The sequence below is a fragment of the Schistocerca serialis genome, chromosome 2 (genome assembly GCF_023864345.2).
Source record: "Schistocerca serialis cubense isolate TAMUIC-IGC-003099 chromosome 2, iqSchSeri2.2, whole genome shotgun sequence".
NCBI lineage: Eukaryota > Metazoa > Arthropoda > Insecta > Orthoptera > Acrididae > Schistocerca > Schistocerca serialis.
In genome coordinates this window covers 374,835,417-374,859,408 of record NC_064639.1, presented here as the reverse complement: position 1 = coordinate 374,859,408, position 23,992 = coordinate 374,835,417, and the positions used below count along the sequence as shown (strand labels likewise).

The following is a 23,992-nucleotide window of genomic DNA, read 5'->3' as shown; positions in this document are numbered from 1 at the left end:
GGTAAATGTCGACAGGCTGGGAAGTACAAATTGGGAGACATTGTGGCATCAGGGATCCAAGGTAGTACTACAGCATGGTGGCTACTCAAACTTGGGGGAAAAAAAATACTCCTTGAGAATTCGATGTATAGGGAGGAGGGGAGGGAGATTGCATCATAAGAAGTTCCCAATAAATGAACGGTGAGTGAGTGAGGAGGAGGGGGAAGGGAGCATACCACAATAACAACTTTTCTTTCCACTCAGCTGAGATGTACTGGGCATAAGCAGAAATTTGACCACTGTTTTTAAATATAGATGACTTATGTGGAATAATATTAATGTAACACTATCTGAAATATTAATTATCTTAAAATTTGAGGTATTAAAACTCAATTAAATTAAACTTCAGTGCTAGATTAAAAACAGAATTCCCTTAGATTTATGAAATTCCTTAATCTTCCTGAGATTCCCCATATCTTTTCAGGTGCCCAACACCACTGCAACCTAGGGCAGCAGCCTGACACCTGTGGCCAACACAGTTCTCTGCTGCTTATGGACAATACCCCATGCATCTGTACACAACAGATGCTGTCCCTCCCCACATTTAATCAAGTTTCACCGATACCATAACTAACACAATACTAACCAGAGGAGTCTCTGGGTTCAATCTAAGTTCTGCTGTTACATTACTTCTGGTTTTTATTACACTCCAAAGTCAGCCCACATATTGGTAATACACTAAAATTTACACAAAAACCTATAACAACTTAGTATTCATCAATCAACACCATAAAATACATGGATACAATTCACTTGTTCACAGAAGCCACATGAAAACAAAAAATAAACTAAGTCCTGTGTATAAAACAGAAAGTGCTGCTGCTGGTGTGTCCACTCAACTCTAGGACTGTCACTACGCTGACTGTGTGAGCACTACTGAATGCTCACCCCTCAGAAAAGGACATTAATACATTATGCATTGCCTTTAGTAGCAAACATTTAAAAAAAAAAATCAATAATGTCATCATCATTAAAATCTCACTAAAGTTCTCATTATGTTATCTTCTCATACCTTGATAGAGAGACACAAATGTACATCTATATGTAAATTAAAATAAGCCATCTACCAAGAGTTTTCTCACTTTGTATGATATTATAGCCACGTAGATATTATAAAAGTGGTGCCGACAAAGGAAAGTTGGACATCAACATCTCTCTACAATGGTGTCATCAGAAATGAAGCACAAGCTCAGAGAGGTAGGACAGGGAAAGAAATTGGCCATTTCCTTTTTAAAAAGAACAATCCTGGCACATGTCTGAAGCAATTTAACGAAACCACAGAATACCTCGTTTTGGATGGCCAGACAGTGAGTTGCACACCGTACTACTGAATGTGAGACTACTGTTTCACCACTGTGCAACCTTGCTTGTCTGAGACAGGAACAGAGAAAGCAATATCCAAATCAATCAAAACTATGACTTACAATGATGAACTGTGTACTTTGGCTGTATTTGATGCCCTATTGCTGGACATACTGTGGAACATGGCAGGAGGAATGTGGCGACCTTTTTCATCAAATGGATCAGCTTTATCCTCACTTTCAGCATGAGTGATTTTAAGTTTTGGAGATGAGAACTGGCTACCCAAAACATACTCAGCTCTCACCATCTATCTGGTCTTCAATTATGATAGTCTCTTCCTCCTCTAATTATTTTTTACTCTCTCTGAAACTACGGTTACCTTATAACTTCACTTTGTAACACCTTTTTATGTTTTTATCCACCCTTTCTATATTATTTTCTCACAGGCCCCACTCCCTCCACCCCTACCTGAGACATCCCATCCTTTTCTCCTAGTATGCAGCTTTTACATTTACTCTTTCTCCTGATGAAGGACTTCTGGAGTTACACAATCTTTAGATACACTTATATTTTTAATTTTGTACATCCATCAGGTATGCTCCAGTCATTCTTACTTCTACACCTACATCTACACTCCACAAGCCACCTTACAGTGTGTGGCATTGGGTACTTCTAGCACCACATTCACATCTCCCCTTCCCTGTTCCAGTTGCAAATGTTGCGCAGAAGAGCAGCTGCTGGAAAACTTCTGTGTGAGCTTGCCTCTTCTTATTTTACCTTCATGGTCTTTCTGCAAGAACCTATAACAGATGCTCTGCTATTCTTTGTATTTTTTCTTTTTCCACCTTCATAAGGAGAGGTCCCCAGGGACAGGATTGACTTTTTGAAATCACCTATATGCTAATGTAGGTTAGGGTTCCAGGTATCTCACCATGCAGCCATTCAACCTGGTGTGCCCTCTTTTCCAAATAATTGACAAAAGAACTTCTTTTGTAACTTTGCATGATGTTCTACAGCTTTAATATTGATAGTACTATACATATAATGGTGTTATAACAAGTGCAACCAGCTTAACCAAAACATGACAGATAGGCTACAAACGTAGGATCAGATGCTCTCTAGCAGCTGAAGAGGTAACTATCTGTGCTGAAATGGAGCACAAGCTCAGAGAGGGGAGCAGTTTTATCTTTTCAAAGGTCTGTTCTTAAGTTGCCCAAGTGTACTCAGGATTTTAAGTTCCTGCCAAAATAATAAAAACGAGATAACTCAGGGTTTTATGTTAAGTAGTTTATGTGTGGATTGTTCAGCAGCTGTGTAATCAAATAATTACTAGTCTTTCTGCTTATTAATGTCCAATAAGTTAGAATTGGAGTCATCTACCAATCCCTGTACCAAGTGCTGATCCTCTGCAGATTTTCCAGCATATTGCTAAAATTTCCTAGTGTTCCGACATCTATATATAAAACAGGGCAACATAAGGACAGCTTCATGAGGCTTCTGACATTATCCACTAGGTCACTTATAAATATTGTGAACCATAATGGTCCTACATTGCTCTCTTTGGTTGCACCCGAAGATTCTTTTACCTCAAAAGATTTCTCTGGGTTAAGAACAATATGCTGGGTTCTATTTGCTAGGAACTCGTCCATCAAACCACGAAGCTGGTTTGATATTCACATTTTATTAAGTGACATTTTAGCACTGTGGCAAATGCCTTCTGGAAGTCAAGGAACACAGCATCTACTGGTTCTAGGTCTTACGGATGAACACAGTGTAGTGAGTTTCACACGATTGTTGTTAATGGAATCTTGAATGTAACAGTGGAGATTTTTGATCTCTTGAAAGGTCATGATACATGAGCATAAAGCATGTTAAAAATTACAGAACAGATCTCTAATACAGGCCTATAGTTGAATGCATCAGGCTGATGACACTTCTTAAAAATGGAAGACACCTATTCATTTTTCCAATCACTTGGAACACTTTGTTCCTTCGGAGACTTATGATAGACTGCTACTAAAAGAGAAGCAAGTTCTGTAACTTACTGAGCATGCTGAATTATATGGGTGGATGCTTCTCTTCTGCCATAAATATTGCTAAGAAAAGTAACTACACAAACAACAACATTTCTCACTGTCAATATTACTACATAATAATGGGCAAAGGTACAAACCTTGTTTCTGCTGTTTCCAGGTTTGTTTGTGTATCAAACAGCACTCCTTCCAGGGCTTCTTTCTCACTCCTCATTGCAGCTAGTTGTTCTTGGAGTCTCTGAATTTCTTTCTCACTTGTTTCTAACATTACCTATATTACAAATTTCAAGTGTTTTTTATGTTTCTGCAATCCACATAAAAGAGAAAATGCAAATTACAGCATATCTTTGTGCAAAATAACAAAAATATAATGGTATAACTGGCAGGACACTGCTGATAACTGATTCACATGCAAATAATTTGTACTGAAAAAGAATTAACAGAGTTGTTTAATAAATATATGCAATTATGTGACAAGTAATTACAGTGTATGTTTTTATATACAACCATCCTTTCAAAATTAATGCCAAATATGATTATCTTTATAACAGTCTGGTTCCCTTTTCATAAGAAATTATAGCATTATATTGGTTGTTACTTGTTAGTCACACTACCTGTAAAAAAATCATTCCAATTCAATGCTTAAATGTGTTTCATAATTTCCATACTATCATTGGAAGGCAACAATTTTTTTTCCTGTTCAATCACAAATACTTACATGGTATACCTGTACTTATAAATGAGTCCAACACTATTATTAGCTGCACATTCTTTCTTTGCTGCTTTCTGAGTGGGCTCAAGGAAGCAGTGAGAGCTTCACCCAACACTATAAGCATTCTTAAAAGTGGAGTAGAGTTACTACTTCATGTAGTATTGTCACTAGGAAATATGTGACTTGTACAAGTGGGAACCCAAAAGTAATGAGAATGTCTTCCTATAGGTAATAGAGAAGGTACTAGTGGGTTTACCTGCTAGGTGCCCCTATTACACACTATTTTAAGTGATCAAATGTCTTTTATGAGGAGGGTCAATTAGGTTAGAGCATTTGTGTTTATAAATGTTGTTTTATGCATTTGGCTATTTTGTAGTTGTGGATATGGCAGAACAACATGCTACATGAATTATGTTTTCTATTAGGGAAATCTGCATCAAAAATTACTGCCCTGCTTAGTCAGGCATACAGGAAGAAAGAACTGAGTCACAGGTGGGTTTACAAGTGTTACGGAAACATCAGGTGTGTGAGATAGGATTGTGGGAGACTGACACAAAAGGTGCACACAATAGGAATGTGACACACGGGCACTGGAGCCAGAGCATTTATGCTGTGTTCAATGACAATGATGTGGGGAAGTGGCTTTGCCAAGGCTTTGTCTATTTATCACTCTATCCATTAATGAGGGACGTCCTCCCCAACTCTCCCAAAGCAGTATTTTGGTGCCCACCCAACTGACACAATATCCTGATGTATTACCATGCCACTCCCACTCACAACCCCTTGCCATATGGGTCATATGCCTGTCAAAGCCTCAGGTAAAAGAGATGCTCAATTCACTCACCTAACATAACCTACTCCAGTCCTGTCACAGGCTTATCTTATCCCATTAGAGGCAGTGCCAAATGTGAAAGCAACCCTGTCATAAACCAGCTCTGCTGCAATTTTTGCACAGGATTTTATGTGGTCATGACCACCAACCAGCAGTTCACCTGAATGAATGGCCACCACGAAAGTGTGGCCAAGAACAGAGTTGTCCAACCAGTGGCATAAAATACTGCAGAGCACAACATGGTTGATTTCAATGGCTCCTTCGCATTCCATGCCATTTGCATCCCCCCCTCCCCCTCCCTCCCAAGTACCAACTGCTGCAGAGGCACAATCTTGTCAGATAGGACAATGCAGCTGTACTGGTGTATCTGTGTGTATGTGCACTCTATAGCTATATGGAAGGAGGATTCATCTGAATGTTAGTAGCCTTTTTAGTCTTGATAATGTGCTTTAACACTCAACTATTTGGTTAAGTCATTATCTTTACTCCTTAAATTATTTATATTATCGTTATGTCTAGGTATGCATTTTCGTCCCTTGTATGGAATGGAAAATGCAAATAAAGTTAGTGTTTTGGAGTGAGTGAAAAATGATAACTTCTTTGTTATAAGAGTTATTACGATGAAAAGGGTTACTTTTTTTCAGCCTATTGTGCAATAGGTTTGTATACTTATGCAATGTGATTATCTCTTTCTTTATAACTAAACTTGAAAAGAAGCTAAAGTCATATGATTAGTTTCATCCTGAAGACTAAAGCTCAAAACAAAGAGAATTAATAACACTTCCCAGCATTAATAAATTGAGTGATAAGTATGTCAAGAAACATTATGACATATTTTGCTATATTGCAAGGACTGTTTGGGGATCTAACTGAATTATGCTATAGGACTGAGGCATAATTTGGTAAATATTATATGTAATTAGTTTGTGAATTCAAAATGCAAATGTTAAACTTTTAGGAAATTTGAATAATTGAACTGCCTTTTCGTACACCCGTTATACCTACAGCTAATTTACTAGGATTGTACAACAAGTTTCTATCCTCAATGAATTCTGATGAATCAAATTTGTAATATGTAAGATGCAAAAAATTGACTTAATTTGAGAACATGTGTAACAAAGATGCACATTGTACCAATACATCAACAGAAACATTTCCCTAAGATAATATGGTTAACAAATGAATGAAATTCACTCTTTTTGTTTCAGCCCTCAAACCTAGCATTCATTTGAAGCAATTGCTTGCTGGCTATCCTCTTCATTTCAGTGTAACTGCTGAAGCCAGAATCATCATACCCGTACACTAATATGTATGGGTACCCCTGTGGTTCTTTCTATTGCCATGTCTTCAACTACAATCTTCAGCAATGCCTCATTACATTATATGTGGCCAAGTAATCTCTCTCTTTGATCTATTACATTCTGTACTTGGTATATTTTCTCACTGATTCAATCAAGAATATTTTCGTTCTTTACTCAATCAATCTGTCTAGTCTTCAACAGTCTTTCTTAACACAAGACACCAAAACTCATCCAACTCTTCAAGTGTCCCATCTCAAAGTTTAACTTTTCCCATTCTACATGTTTACATAATGCACACATCTTTACCTCAGATTTCTTTATGTTTATGTGCATGTTACAGCCATAAGCCAGCACAAATACAATTGTATTTAGCACTGATTGAATTTCTGTTCATTTTTGGCAAATAACTGCTTTGCTGTCAGCACACCATGTCAAGCTACTTTCTGTCCCAGATAAACAGCTTTGACATCAAGATACTAGTGGTGAAATGTGCAAACTTGTCTTACACCTCTCTTGGTTGTGGTCTCTCATACCACTCGATTAGTTCTGATTATTCCAGTCTACTTTGCATAACAAGACTAGATTACCTTTATGTTCTTGCAGTTGACACCACACCAACTAAGAATTAAAAACATTTTATTTAATTTTACTTTACAATCTAACAACACTAACTGAAATCTACAACAGCAATACATTTTTCATTGTTTAAACTAAATCTGCTCTCTATTTTTGGGCACTGTGGTATGATTCTTGGCCCAAAAACCACACTGGTTCTCTTGTTATCTACTTTAGATTTTTGCCCTTCCATTCTTTGACAATGAACTCTTGTGAGTATATTCAACACATTTGATGATAGACTGACTGTGCAGTAATTTTCACATTGAGATTCAACCACTTTCAATCCCAGTTCACAATTCATACACATTAACAACACATTAGAATAAGTTTCTGAAGTTATTGCTAAAAGTTACAAATATGTCGTTCAAGTTATTTGCTCAATGAAGTTTGATAAACTTGATAGTGCAGCATGAAAAGAAGTTTACATTAGAGAGAGAGAGAGAGAGAGAGAGAGAGAGAGAGAGAGAGAGAGAGAGAGAGAAATGATACTGTTTATATTAGTATTATGATTTTTGGGTTTGCTCACCTGTTTCTCTTCTTTGTCTTTCACAAGGTCCTCAAGATCCCTATTCAGTCTACCATTAGTTTCAGTAGCTTGTTCTAACCTTTGTTTCACCCTCATTAGTTCTTCATTTAATGCTTCCTTTTTGCGAGCAAGAGCTGACAGCTGGTTACTTAAGTCACCTCGTTCACGTGTTACTTGAGCCAACTCTACCTCCACCTGAAATTTTTAAGTACAGTTTATGAAATATTTAGAGAGAATTTTGCCAGACTAACAGGCACTAAGCTTCAAACATGACAGTTTTCTATGAGCTGTGTAAAGATAAAGTGACTTTAGAGACTATACCTAGAATGTCTTTAATGAGTTTCTGTGATTAGATTTCACAATGATAAAACCTCCACTATAAATTATTTCCCTTTTTCTTCCTTTATTTCAGTGAATCCCACTGGAGTTTATTGAACATAACTTCCCTATAGTATTTCTACCTCATCTGTTAATTATTTTTGACAAGGATTGCAGGAAAAACAAACAGTACTCTCAAGGGGAGGTTGGACAAAACCTTTCTAAGTGGCCTCCTTCACATAACAGTAACATTTTGCAGGAATTCCTTCAATGGATCTCAGCCTATCATTTGATTTAGTAATTAGATTTATGTGGTCATTTCATTTTAAGTCACTGTAGATATTAATAACTTACTGCATGTTTTACAGTAAAAATGAAAAAAAAAAAACCTTTTTATTTGCTCACATGTATTTTATCACTTTTACTTATAGTGACTCAACTGCGAATATTTGCTGATAAATTGAAACAACCTTTACAGTTTACAAAAATTCTCTATCCCCGCCATCTCTCTGCTCATAACACCATCATTGCAAACAGTTTCAGAGAGCTATCAGTGTTATCTACAAGTTCATTTCTATATTTAATTAAGCGCAGTACTCCTGTCACACTTCCTTGTGAGATGCCATATACTATTTTCACTTCTGATGATTTCTCTTTATTGAGGTTCTACCTGTTAGGAAGCCCTTAGTCCATTCCTACATTTGGTATAATATTTTGTACGCATATGTGTGAAAAGGAAATGTTTAAATAATTTTTGGGAGCAATATATATATATATATATATATATATATATATATATATATATATATATATATATATATATATATATATATATAATGGAAGGAAACATTCCACGTGGGAAAAATTATATATAAAAACAAAGATGAGGTGACTTACCGAACAAAAGCGCTGGCAGGTCGATAGACACACAAACAAACACATACACACACACAAAATTCAAGCTTTCGCAACAAACTGTTGCCTCATCAGGAAAGAGGGAAGGAGAGGGGAAGACGAAAGGAAGTGGGTTTTAAAGGAGAGGGTAAGGAGTCATTCCAATCCCGGGAGCGGAAAGACTTACCTTAGGGGGAAAAAAGGACAGGTATACACTCGCACACACGCACATATCCATCCACACATACAGACACAAGCAGACATATTTAAATATGTCTGCTTGTGTCTGTATGTGTGGATGGATATGTGCGTGTGTGCGAGTGTATACCTGTCCTTTTTTCCCCCTAAGGTAAGTCTTTCCGCTCCCGGGATTGGAATGACTCCTTACCCTCTCCTTTAAAACCCACTTCCTTTCGTCTTCCCCTCTCCTTCCCTCTTTCCTGATGAGGCAACAGTTTGTTGCGAAAGCTTGAATTTTGTGTGTGTGTATGTGTTTGTTTGTGTGTCTATCGACCTGCCAGCGCTTTTGTTCGGTAAGTCACCTCATCTTTGTTTATATATATATATATATATATATATATATATATAAAAAAAATCAATTTGAGCAACACAATAAACAGATATCAACAACAATGATATGCTACCACCTGCGATGGTCTACAAACTACACCAGATATGCTACTGTATGTGGTGGTTTACAAACAAAAGCCAATAATGAAATGAAAACAGTTCATTATCATGTAGTGTGTGAGACTATAAGGTGTGAAATTATCAGTCTTATTAAACAAATAGATTCTTCAGAATTGCTCAAGAACGAATGTGGATGTGACAAACACACCCATGTTGTGCAGTGGTGCAGTAAGAAACATGGTTAGCAGCAGACAGGAGGGTGGCAAGGAACGCTGGACCAAGATGGCACCATCTGATGAACATGCACATCAGTCTCTTTAGAAGCCATGTGACATTAAACATGTGAGATTTTATTCAGTGTAGTTGCCTCCCCACAGTTTCTGCCACATAGTGAAAGGAATGCGTATTTCATTAGTATATGACACTAAACATTGCAAAGGGTAAAAGGGCCTATTTCACTGAGCAGATTCATTTTCTTATTTCTAGTAGTAGTGGTCTTCAGTCCAGAGACTGGTTTGATGCAGCCTTCCATGCTACTCTATCCTGCGCAAGATTCTTCATCTCCAAGTAACTACTGCAATCTACATCCTTCTGAATCTGCTTAGTGTATTCATCTCTTGGCCTCCCTCTACAGTTTTTACCATCCCTGCTGCCCTCCAATACTAAATTGGCGATACCTTGATGCCTCAGAACATGTCCTACCAGCCGATCCTTTCTTCTAGTCAAGTTGTGCCACAAATTCCTCTTCTCCCCAATTCTATTCAGTACCTCCTCATTAGTTATGTGTTCTACCCACCTAAACTTCAGCATTCTTCTGTAGCACCACATTTCAAAAGCTTCTATTCTCTTCATGCCTAAATTATCGTCCATGTTTCACTTCCATATATGGCTACACTCCATACAAATACTTTCAGAAATGACTTCCTGACACTTAACTCTAAATTTTTCTTTTGTTCTCCTTACTGCTTGCTTAATATACATATTGAAGAGCATCAGAGATAAGCCACAACCCTGTCTCACTCCCTTCTCAACCACTGCTTCCCTTCTGTGCCCCTCGATTCTTACAACTGCCATCTGGTTTCTGTACAAATTGTAAATAGCTTTTCGATCCCTATATTTGTCCCCCGCCACATCCATAATTTGAAAGAGAGCATTCCAGTCAACATTGTCAAAAACTTTCTTTAAGTATACAAATGCTACTCATATAAACATAGGTTTGCCTTTCCTTAATCTATCTTCTAACATAAGTCGTGGGGTCAGTATTGCCTCACGTGTTCCAACATTTCTACGGAATCCAAACTGATTCTCCCTGCAGTAGGGCATCTACCAGCTTTTCCATTCGTCTGTAAAGGATTCGTGTTAGTATTTTGTAACCGTGACTTATTAAACTGATAGTTTGGTAATTTTCGCGCCTGTCAATACCTGCTTTCTTTGGGATTGGAATAATTATATTCTTCTTGAAGTCTGTCTCATACATCTTGCTCACCAGGTGGTAGAGTTTTGTCAGGGCTGGCTCTCCCAAGGCTATCAGTAGTTCTAATGGAATGTTGTCTTCTCCTGGGACCTTGTTTCGACATAGGTCTTTCAGTGCTCTGTCAAATTCTTCATGCAGTATCATATCTCCCATTTCATCTTCGTCTACATCCTCTTCCATTTCCATAATATCGCTCTCAAGTACATCGCCCTTGTATAGACCCTCTATATACTCCTTCCACCTTTCTGCTTTCCCTTCTTTGCTTAGAACTGGTTTTCCATCCGAGCTCTTGATATCCATGCAAGTGGTTCTCTTTTCTCCAAAGGTCTCCTCAATTTTCCTGTAGGCAGTATCTACCTTATTCCTAGTGATATATGCTTCTACATACTTACATTTGTCCTCTAGCCATCCCTGCTTAGCCATTTTGCACTTCCTGTCGATCTCATTTTTGAGACGTTTGTATTCCTTTTTGCCTGCTTCATTTACTGCATTTTTATATTTTCTCCTTTTATCGTTGAGTTCAGTATCTCTTTTGTTACCCAAGGATTTCTACTAGCTCTCATTTTAGTATCTACTTGAAACTATGCTGCCTTAACTATTTCATCTCTCAAAGCTACCCATTCTACTTCTACTGTATTTCTTCCCCCTGCTCTTGTCAATCGTTCCTTAATGCTCTCTCTGAAACTCTGTACAACCTCTGGTTTATTCAGTTTATCCAGGTGCCATCTCCTTAAATTCCCACCTTTTCGCAGTTTCTTCAGTTTTAATCTACTGTTCATAACCAGTTGATTGTGGTCAGAGTCCACATCTGCCCCTGGACACGTCTTACAATTTAAAACCTGGTTCCTAAATCTCTGTCTTACCATTATATAATCTATCTGAAACCTTCCAGTGCCTCCAGGCCTCTTCCACGTATACAACCTTCTTTCATAATTTTTAAATCAAGTGTTAGCTATGATTAAGTTATGCTCTGTGCAAAATCCTACCAGGCGGCTTCCTCTTTCATTCCTTACCCCCATTCCATATTCACCTACTACTTTTCCTACTATCAAATTCCAGTCCACCATGACTATTAAGTTTTCGTCTCTGTTCACTACCTGAATAATTTCTTTTATCTCAGCATACATTTCTTCAATCTCATCATCATCTGTGGAGCTAGTTGGCATATAAACTTGTATTACTGTAGTAGGCGTGGGCTTCATGTCTATCTCGGCTGGTATAATGCGTTCACTATGCTGTTTATAGTAGCTTACCTGCGCTCCTATTCTTTTATTCATTAGTACATCCACTCCTGCATTACCCCAATTTGATTTTGTATTTATAACCCTGTATTCACGTTACCAGAAGTCTTGTTCCTCCTGCCACCAAACTTCACTAATTCCCACAATATCTTACTTTAACCTATCTGCTTCCCTTTTTAAATTTTCTAACCTACCTACCCGATTAAGGGATCTGACATTCCACACTCCGATCTGTAGAACGCCAGTTTTCTTTCTCCTGATAATGACGTCGTCCTGAGTAGTCTCCGCCCAGAGATCCGAAATGGGGGACAGTACCAGCACAGCAAGTGCGTTTTGATTAATGTTACATGGTCAGATCAGCCAGTCATCCAGACTCCTGCCCCTGCAACTACTGAAAAAGTTGCTGCCCCTCTTCAGGAACCACGTGTTTGTCTTGCATCTCAACAGATACTCCTTCGTTGTGGTTGCACCTATGGTACAGCTGTCGCAGGGAGGGGGGGGGGGGGGTTCTAGTAGTATGACAAGTACTCTGTGTGCTACAAGAATGCTGGACATTAATTCTAGTAGTATAACTGATTAATTAATGTTCAACATTCTTGTAGCACATAGAGTACTTGTAGGTATTTTTTAGTATAAAGAAGGTACTGATATTCTAAATTGGGTGTTAGTATAGCAGGTGTACAACAAACATGTATTATCATATATAAAAACATCAGGAAAATGAAGGAGAAACAATCTTATGACAAATTTTACAATACCAAATATTCATGAGAATATTTTTCATGTGATCATAATTATGTAGAAAGGTAATTTTGTTTCAATTCTTAACACTTGCATCATTCATATGAGAGATGTAGTGTCATGAATAATTGCGCCCGACAGTGCAGTATTTTCTGCCTCAGTGACAACATGTGAGTGACTCGGTCAGATGCTTCTTGTAACTAATTCACAGTTACTGGGTATAAAATAATTTTTTAAAAATCTTTGATAAGATTTATTGTACCATTGGCTTGTGGCAGAAATGTGAATTATCAGAAATAATTCACCATGGATATGCGAGGCAGTGAAATCACCACAGCCCTATTGTTTAGCGGCACATGGTCCAGGTAACATTCCTGCAACACCTCCATCTGATGATGAGTTAACTGGATAATGGCACAATAAACCACTTCATAATTCAAAAAGGCAACTGGTTGCATATTGTACACATATAAATTGCCAATTTAAATCGCAGTTGCAGTTTGTCATCCATAATGGACATAGTGAATGTAAGTAATGTTTATTAATATTGTATGATATTTGATGTGATTGACATAATGATACTTCCTTCCATTTGACATAGAGTGTGGGGATGATTGCCAACATGGTGGCAGCATCTTCGCTGTTATCATGATCTAAACTGAGCCAGCCATTACTGAAATTTATACAACATCCTATACACATGAGAAGACTGAGAGTTAATATGTAGGTTTAGCCACACACTATTTATTAGCGCTAATTCAACATGCTGCGAAGGTATACGCTTTCATCATCAGAAATATCTACACAAAAGAATCTGCACTGCATGGAATACACTTCCAAATGTTCATCCACGGAAGGTCCATATGGTACTGTCATTAATGTATAAAAGATTAAAAAAGGTAAAAATACATAAAAGTTAATAAACTTTTGTGGTCATTTCCCTTGTAACCATATCCTATTCTTAAAATGTGGCCCATCATCATCTGTATTTCAGCAAAAATAAATCAGTATATGCTGACTGCGAATGTTGCTAGTGATGCAGTCTTAGAAATTCATGTGCAGGTGCTCTATCTCCATGAAAACACATGTGGATGTCAATACACATACAGGCAGATGTTTCCTCTTAATTTTGAACTGACTTGCCCAACGAGTTGGAGTTTCCTACATTTAATTATGGACTGCAAAGCATGACATAACTTGGCAGTTTTTGAAGTTCTTCCAGTTCATATGTGGCATACAGCAAACCAGTGCTTAACAGTATTGGTTAAAAAACAGTCTTTGTTACAATTTTAGTTTTTTATTTTTCAACAACGTGTTTCGCTTTATTTAGGCATCTTCAGGTTATCTACATAGAAAACAGAGAACAAATACATCTATTTAAGAATTGCAATTGCATTGTGCAGACTTGGATAACCTATAAACATGTATAAACAGATCAACTATTGAAAGAGCAAATACCTTAATTTGGTATTTCTTAGAAGAATCCTTTAGTCAGTGTAGCCGAAGGGCATCGTCGAATACATCAGGCCAACATCGCCTTCATTAAACTCTATAAATATAAAATAGTAAAATCACTACCTTTTCTAGATGGATGTGAGGGGCACAAAGATCTGCATAACACGTTCCCGTTCACAGGAGCAAGTAATAGAGTATGATGGGGGCTCTGGTAGTAAGTATAATGCACCACAGCGTCATGTGCTAGTACTGAAGACTAATACAGAATCACCCCAATAGGTGGCGCTGCGACGCAGTGATAAGAATGAGAAATCGTAAACTGGATATACATACCCCTACAACTTTATAAATGTGATGCACACAAAACATTGATAAGATGGAATTACTAGGGGCAACACCTGTGCAATAACTTAACCTAAAATTTTGCCAAAGTAAAATATAAATGAAGGCGGTAAATTTAAATGAGAAAACAAGGTGTATAATACAACACACAGCTGCAGTACATCAACAAATTTTTCGTATCATATACCACTAGAACGAGAACATTAAAAACACAGGACCATAATTACAGATAAAGAGGCCGCCCATATAACACTCAATACTGCATCATTCGGAGCTAGAACTTCTAGCAAGAAATCTTTTTTTATAAAATACAAGTAAAATTATTAGGCTTAAAAAATACACACCAACGTGGAAGACGGAAGTTATGCGGGTAAACTTTTCCCCCCTTTTTTATAGCTACATTGAAATGCGTAAAATGCGTCATCATTTAAATCAAAAAACTCGCAAGTATCCTGTTTGAGCTCTCGTAATTCTGCCTACATATGAGCCCTGTTCCTCTCTGGTCTTATGTCATCTTCTTAGCCAAGCCATTAGAGGTTTTTTTTTTACTCAAATAGGATCCTTGGGAGTTTATCTGTAATTATGGTCCTGTGTTTTTAATAATCTCATTCTAGTGGTATAGGATATGAAAAATTTGTTTATGTACTGCATCTGTGTGTTGTATTATACACCTTGTTTTCTCATTTAAATTTACTGCCTTCATTTATATTTTACTTCGACAAAATTTTAGGATAATTTATTGCACAGGTGCTTCCCCTAGTAATTCCATCTTATCAATGTTTTGCGTGCACCACATTTACAAAGTTTTAGTGGGTATGTATATCCAGTTTACAAGTTCTCATTCGTATCACTGGTGCATCGCAGCGCCACCTATTGAGGTGATTCTGTATTAGGCTTCAGTACTAGCACACGACGCTGTGGTGCATTATGCTTACTACCAGAGCCTCCATCTTACTCTATTACTCGCTCCTGTGAAAGGGAACGTGTTATGCAGATCTTGGTGCCTCTCGTGTCCATCTAGAAAAGGTAATGATTTTACTATTTTATATTTATAGTTTTTACTGAGTTTACCGAAGGCGATGTTGGCCTGGTATATTCGACAGTGCACTTTGGCTACACTGACTAAAGGATTCTTCTAAGAAATACCAAATTAAGGTATTTGCTCTTTCAATAGTTGATCTGTTTATACATGTTTATAGGTTATCCAAGTCTGCACAATGCGATTGCGATTCTTAAATAGATGTATTTGTTCTCTGTTTTCTAAGTAGATAACCTTAAAATGCCTAAATAAGGCGAAATGTGTTTTTAACCAATATTGGCACTTTTCACATTAACATAACATTCCAAGAGGTGTAAGAAGTGACAGGAAAAACCCTAGGATCAACAGGGTATCAAATTCTTGACGTTTGGGTTTGCAGTCCGCCACTCACCTACACAACCACTGTGCCACACTTTAGAAAAATTATCATGAGGAACTTATTTGCATTTCACACATAGGCACATAATAGACTGAAGTACACTATTTACCTTTTCCTTTTCAATTTCCAGGAACTTAACTTTCTCTTGGAGTGATACTTTATCTGACTCCAGATCCAAGCGTGTCTGTTCGGCTTGCAACAGCTCTTTCCTTAGTGAACTGAGATCATTCTGCTGGTCAATGCTCTGGCTGTGTAAGGCTGCCTTCTCATCTTCAAGCTACAACATACATGTGTATATACAAAATTATTGCTTCCAATAATGAAATTGGTTGTTTAAACAACTAAGGATAAGATGATGTATTATACTTTTTAAAAGCAAAACTTTTATTTTAATCTGTTGTTATAATCAGAAGGATCCTTTCAGATATAGTGCAATATACTGGGATATACTGTCATAGGTGCTTTCTAACTTCCGTCTACAGTCTGTGTGCAGCAGGTCACTATAACACAATTTTGAAACAGTGATGGAGGATCCATCACAATCTGTTCCTTAAACAACATACAGCCCAAACTACTTCAAATTCTGGACAATCGCAGCTGTTGAAAGGCATGATGTTAGGAAGAATTCCGCAAACAGCTGGTAAAATTGTTGTTTATTAAAACACAAATGATTTCATGACCTAAGGCTGCATCATCAGGTGCATCCTACATGGTAAAAAGCAAAGTCCAGTGTCACCACATTTTCTAAATATTAAAATTGATAAAGGAATGTCTAAAATATACCCACAATGTTAAAAGACCATAGGCATACCCATCACTCGAAGCAAAAATTTACTGTTCAGTGAATGTTGTCAATACTATTGTAAGCGAAAGGTAAAAAAGAGGTGCACCATTCATTAAGCACAAATTACTGATAGGCTTGACTTGTGGTTACAGCGCCATGTTTTAAAACTTACTTGCATCTAAAAAGAAAAATATTTTAAAGTGAGAGGATGCTAAAATTTTTTAAAGGGGCCAGATTGGTGATAAAAAAATTTTCACTGCTAACATGATTAGTCTTGGCACTATACAAATTACAATGTGGAATGTAGCAGGTGGCAGTGTCTTACTAGTGTGATGGCAGTGCAACCTGGTGTTGGACAAAGTAAAAGCGGCAAGCATGAATGACAAAGCAAGACAATCTGGCTGGCAGAATGCAAGCTATCCACGTGGACAGTGTGACATCTTATACTCATGACTAGAAAGTGCTTGGTTGCTACCTTTAGAAGCAAGAACAATACAAAATGTTATTACATACTAGTACCTAATGACATAAACAATCACAATTAGCCAGAATGCTATGGTGCTTTAATTCTAATTGGTTATTCAATGTGAACTGTGCATCTTCTTTTTTATATCTAAAAATTTCTACTTCTTCTAATACATTCAAAATATGGTTTTTTTTCTTTTTTTATGCAATATTTTTAAGTTTTATGAATGGTTTGTGATGCTGTGACCCTCTACACCTAAGTGCGCTGTTAATGCAGATCATGATTTATTTAAGTTAAGGTGTTCCTGAAATCTGAAATGACCTAATGGTTTGCCCTATAATTTTCTCAGGGCAATGATTCCATGTAATGCAGTATACATCCACTTCATTATATTTATTTACTATAGCTTTTTCCTTGTGCCATAGTTTTCTACCTAGATCTGAAAAAGTCAAATACACAGGAATAATGAAACTTACTGGCAGATTAAAACTGTGTGCCGGACCGAGACTCGAACTCGGGACCTTAACCTTTCGCAGGCAAGTGCTCTACCAACTGAGCTACTCAAGCACGACTCACGCTTCGTCCCCACAGCTTTAATGCCGCCAGTACCTCATCTCCTACCTTCCAAACTTCACAGAAGCTCTCCTGTGAACCTTGCAGAACTAGCATTCCTGGAAGAAAGGATATTGTGGAGACATGACTTAGCCACAGCCTGGGGGATGTTTCTAGAATGAAATTTTCACTCTACAGCAGAGTGTGCACTGATACGAAACTTCCTGGCAGATTAAAACTGCGTTCCGGACCGGAGGAGAGCTTCTGTGAAGTTTGGAACGTAGGAGACAAGGTACTGGCGGAATTAAAGCTGGGAGGACGAGGCGTGAGTCGAGCTTGGGTAGCTCAGTTGGTAGAGCACTTGCCTGTGGAAGGCTAAGGTCCCGAGTTTGAGTCTTGGTTTGGCACACAGGTTTTAGCTGCCAGGAAGTATCATACCAGTGCACACTCTGATGTAGAGGTAAATTTTATTCTACACAGGAATAATGTTTTTAGGTCTCATACGTCTGCCAATTTTTTCAGATACTGTACCGACCTGGTATTCTATAAAAAAAATTGATAATTCCTGTGCCTGTTCGGCAGGTCTAACCATTCTGAAATCTGGTTCTGATCTGCCATGTGAAGGAAGATTTATCTTTTTCAATATGTTGTTGTTGTTGTGGTCTTCAGTCCTGAGACTTGTTTGATGCAGCTTTCCATGCTACTCTATCCTGTGCAAGCTTCTTCATCTCCCAGTACCTACTGCAGCCTACATCCTTCTGAATCTGCTTAGTGTATTCATCTCTTGGTCTACCTCTACGATTTTTACCCTCCACGCTGCCCTCCAGTACTAAATTTTTGATCCCTTGATGCATCAGAATGTGTCCTATCAACCCATCGCTGCTTCTAGTCAAGTTGTGCCACAAACTCCTCTTCTCCCCAATTCTATTCAATACCTCCTCATTAGTTATGTGATCTACCCATCTAATCTTCAGCATTCTTCTGTAGCACCATATTTCGAAAGCTTCTATTGTCTTCTTGTCTGCACTATTTCTCGTCCATGTTTCACTTCCACACATAGCTACACTCCATACAAATACATTCAGAAACGACTTCCTGACACTTAAATATATACTTGATGTTAACAAATTTCTCTTCTTCAGAAACGCTTTTCTTGCCACTGCCAGTCTACATTTTATATCCTCTCTACTTCGACCATCATCAGTTATTTTGCTCTCCAAATAGCAAAACTCCTTTACTACTCTAAGTGTCTCATTTCCTAATCTAATACCCTCAGCATCATCCGACATAATTCGACTACATTCCACTTTGCTTTTGTTGATGTTCATCTTATACCCTCCTTTCAAGACACTGTCCATTCCGTTCAGCTGCCCTTCCAAGTCCTTTGCTGTGTCTGACAGAATTACAATGTCATCGGCGAACCTCAAAGTTACTATTTCTTCTCCATGGATTTTAATGCCTACTCCAAACTTTTATATAGTTTCCTTTACTGCTTGCTCAATATAAAGATTGAATAGCATCGGGGAGAGGCTACAACCCTATCTCACTCAATTCCCAACCACTGCTTCCCTTTCATGTCCCTCGACTCTCATAACTGCCATCTGCTTTCTGTACAAATTGTAAATAGCCTTTCGCTTCGTGTATTTTACCCTGCCACCTTCAGAACTTGAAAGAGAGTTTTCCTAATCTATTTTCTAAGATAAGTCGTAGGGTCAGTATAGCCTCACGTGTTCCAACATTTCCATGGAATCCAAACTGATCTTCCCCGAGGTCGGCTTCTACCAGTTTTTCCATTTGTCTGTAAAGAATTCGCGTGAGTATTTTGCAGGTGTGGCTTATCAAACTGATAGTTCGGTAATTTTCACATCTGTCAACACCTGCTTTCTTTGGGAATGGAATTATTATATTCTTCTTTAAGTCTGAGGGAGTTTCGCCAGTCTCATACATCTTGCTCACCAGATGGTAGAGTTTGGTCAGGACTGGCTCTCCGAAGGCTGTCAGTAGTTCTAATGGAATGTTGTCTACTCCTGGGGCCTTGTTTCGACTTAGGTCTTTCAATTCTCTGTCAAACTCTTCACGCAGTATCATATCTCCCATTTCATCTTCATCTACATCCTCTTCCGTTTACATAATATTGTCCTCAAGAACATCGCCCCTGTATAGACCCTCTATATACTCCTTCCACTTATCTGCTTTCCCCTCTTTGCTTAGAACTGGGTTTCCATCTGAGTTCTTGATATTCATGCAAGTGGTTCTCTTTTCTCCAAAGGTCTCTTTAATTTTCCTGTAGGCAGTATCTATACTACCCCTAGTGAGATAAGCCTCTACATCCTTACATTTGTCCTCTAGCCATCCCTGCTTTGCCATTTTGCACTTCCTGTCGATCTCATTTTTGAGAAGTTTGTATTCCTTTTTGCCTGCTTCATTTACTGCATTTTTATAGTTTCTCCTTTCATCAATTAAATTCAGTATTTCTTCTGTTACCCAAGGATTTCTACTAGCCGTCGTCTTTATACCTACTTGACCCTCTGCTGCCTTCACTATTTCATCCCTCAAAGCTACCCATTCTTCTTCTATGTATTTCTTTCCCCCATTCCTGTCAATTGTTCCCTTATGCTCTCCATGAAACTCTGTACAATCTCTGGTTCTTTCAGTTTATCCAGGTCCCATCTCCTTAAATTCCCACCTTTTTGCAGTTTCTTCAGTTTTAATCTACAGTTCATAACAAATAGATTGTGGTCAGAGTCCACATCTGCCCTTGGAAATGTCTTACAATTTAAAACCTGGTTCCTAAATCTCTGTCTTACCACACACACACCATGGACCTTGCCGTTGGTGGAGAGGCTTGTGTGCCTCAGCGATACAGATAGACGTACCGTAGGTGCAACCACAACGAAGGGGTATCTGTTGAGAGGCCAGACAAACGTGTGGTTCCTGAAGAGGGGCAGCAGCCTTTTCAGTAGTTGCAGGGGCAACAGTCTGGATGATTGACTGATCTAGCCTTGTAACACTAACCAAAATGGCCTTGCTGTGCTGGTACTGCTAACGGCTGAAAGCAAGGGCAAACTACAGCCGTAATTTTTCCCAAGGGCATGCAGCTTTACTGTATGGTTAATGATGATGGCGTCCTCTTGGGTAAAATATTCCGGAGGTAAAATAGTCCCCCCATTCGGATCTCCGGGCGGGGACTACTCAGGAGGACGTCGCTATCAGGAGAAAGAAAACTGGAGTTCTACGGATCGGAGCGTGGAATGTCAGATCCCTTACTCGGGCAGGTAGGTTAGAAAATTTAAAAAGGGGAAACGGATAGGTTAAAGTTAGATATAGTGGGAATTAGTGAAGTTTGGTGGCAGGAGGAACAAGACTTCTGGTCAGGCGAATACAGGTTATAAATACAAAGTCAAATAGGGGTAATGCAGGAGTTTGTTTAATAAGGAATAAAAAAATAGGAATGCGGGTAAGCTATTACAAACAGCATAGTGATCGCAGTATTGTGGCCAAGATAGACACGAAGCCCACGCCTACTACAGTAATACAAGTTTATATGCCAACTAGCTCTGCAGATGACGAAGAAATTGAAGGAATGTATGATGAAATAAGAGAAATTATTCAGATAGTGAAGGGAGACGAAAATTTAATAGTCATGGGTGACTGGAATTCGGTAGTAGGAAAAGGGAGAGAAGGAAACGTAGTAGGTGAATATGGATTGGGGTTAAGAAATGAAAGAGGAAGCCACCTGGTAGAATTTTGCACAGAGCACAACTTAATCATAGCCAACACTTGGTTCAAGAATCATAAAAGATGGTTGTATACATGGAAGAAGCATGGAGATACTGACAGATTTCAGATTCATTATATAATTGTAAGACAGAGATTTAGGAACCAGGATTTAAACTGTAAGACATTTCCAGGGGCAGATGTGAACTCTGACCACAATCTATTGGTTATGAACTGTAGATTAAAACTGAAGAAACTGCAAAAAGGTGTGAATTTAAGAATATATGGAACCTGGATAAACTGAATAAACCAGAGGTTGTACAGAGTTTCAGGGAGAGCGTAAGGGAACAAATGACAGGAATGGGGGAAAGAAATACAGTAGAAGAAGAATGGGTAGCTTTGAGGGATGAAGTAGTGAAGGCAGCAGAGGATCATGTAGGTAAAAAGACGAGGGCTAGTAGAAATCCTTGGGTAACAGAAGAAATATTGAATTTAATTGATGAAAGAAGAAAATATAAAAATGCAGTAAATGAAGCAGGCTAAAAGGAATATAAACGTCTCAAAAATGAGATCGACAGGAAGTGCAAAATGGCTAAGCAGGCATGGCTAGAGGATAAATGTAAGGATGTAGAGGCTTATCTCACTAGGGGTAAGATAGATACTGCCTACAGGAAAATTAAAGAGACCTTTGGAGAAAAGAGAACCACTTGCATGAATATCAAGAACACAGATGGAAGCCCAGTTCTAAGCAAAGAAGGGAAAGCAGATGGGTGGAAGGAGTATATAGAGGGTCTATACAGGGGCGATGTTCTTGAGGGCAATATTATGGAAATGGAAGAGGATGTAGATGAAGATGAAATGGGAGATATGATACTGTGTGAAGAGTTTGACAGAGCACAGAAAGACCTGAGTCGAAACAAGGCCCCGGGAGTAGACAACATTCCATTAGAACTACTGACGGCCTTCGGAGAGCCAGTCCTGACAAAACTCTACCATCTGGTGAGCAAGGTGTAAGAGACAGGTGAAATACCCTCAGACTTCAAGAAAAATATAATATTTCCATTCCCAAAGAAAGCAGGTGTTGACAGATGTGAAAATTACCGAACTATCAGTTTAATAAGTCACAGCTGCAAAATACTACCGCGAATTCTTTACAGACGAATGAAAAAACTAGTAGAAGCCAACCTTGGGGAAGATCAGTTTGGATTCCGTAGAAATGTTGGAACATGTGAGGCAATACTGACCCTACGACTTACCTTAGAAGCTAGATTAAGGAAAGGCAAACCTACGTTTCTAGCATTTGTAGACTTAGAGAAAGCTTTTGACAATGTTGACTGGAATACTCTCTTTCAAATTCTGAAGGTGGCAGGGTTAAAATATAGGGAGCGAAACGCTATTTACAATTTGTATAGAAACCAAATGGCAGTTATAAGAGTTGAGGGACATGAAAGGGAAGCAGTGGTTGGGAAGGGAGTGAGACAGGGTTGTAGCCTCTCCCCGATGTTATTCAATCTGTATATTGAGGAAGCAGTGAAGGAAACAAAAGGAAAATTTGGAGTAGGTATTAAAATTCATGGAGAAGAAATAAAAACTTTGAGGTTCGCCGATGACATTGTAATTCTGTCAGAGACAGCAAAGGACTTGGAAGAGTAGTTGAACGGAATGGAAGGTGTCTTGAAAGGAGAACAGAAGATGAACATCAACAAAAGCAAAACGAGGATAATGGAATGTAGTCAAATTAAGTCGGGTGATGCTGAGGGTATTAGTTTAGGAAATGATACACTTAGAGTAGTAAGGGAGTTTTGCTATTTGGGGAGCAAAATAACTGATGATGGTCGAAGTAGAGAGGATATAAAATGTAGACTGGCAATGGGAAGGAAAGCGTTTCTGAAGAAGAGAAATTTGTTAACATCAAGTATAGAGTTAAGTGTCAGGAAGTCGTTTCTGAAAGTATTTGTATGGAGTGTAGCCATGTATGGAAGTGAAACATGGACAATAAATAGTTTAGACAAGAAGAGAATAGAAGCTTTCGAAATGTGGTGCTACAGAAAAATGCTGAAGATTAGATGGGTAGATCACATAACTAATGAGGAGGTGTTGAATAGGATGGGGGGGAAGAGAAGTTTGTGGCACAACTTGACTAGAGGAAGGGATCAGTTGGTAGGACATGTTCTGAGGCATCAAGGAATCACCAATTTAGTATTGGAGGGCAGCGTGGAGGGTAAAAATCGTAGAGGGAGACCAAGAGATGAATACACCAAGCAGATTCAGAACGATGTAGGTTGCAGTAGGTACTGGGAGATGAAGAAGCTTGCACAGGATAGAGTAGCATGGAGAGCTGCATAAAACCAGTATCAGGACTGAAGACCACAACAGCAACAACAACAACACCATTATATAATCTATCTGAAACCTTCTAGTATCTCCAGGGTTCTTCCATGTATACAGCCTTCTTTCATGATTCTTGAACCAAGTGTTAGCTATGATTAAGTTATGCTCTGTGCAAAATTCTACCAGGCGGCTTCCTCCTTCATTTCTTAGCCCTAATCCATATTCTCCTACTACGTTTCCTTCTCTTCCTTTTCCTACTGTTGAAT

At 38.4% G+C, this 23,992-nt stretch overlaps 1 protein-coding gene across 1 annotated transcript in view; it reads right to left on the bottom strand.

Annotated features, from left to right (window-relative positions):
• LOC126455555 (rootletin) overlaps nucleotides 1–23,992 on the bottom strand; it is a 232,425-nt gene that overhangs the window by 112,670 nt on the left and 95,763 nt on the right. Inside the window, exons 13-15 of the mRNA XM_050091311.1 lie at nucleotides 15,986–16,153; nucleotides 7,364–7,558; nucleotides 3,515–3,645 (exon numbers count right to left, since the gene is read on the bottom strand). Coding sequence (XP_049947268.1) covers nucleotides 3,515–3,645; nucleotides 7,364–7,558; nucleotides 15,986–16,153 — 494 coding nt within the window. The remainder of the gene's footprint in view (nucleotides 1–3,514; nucleotides 3,646–7,363; nucleotides 7,559–15,985; nucleotides 16,154–23,992) is intronic.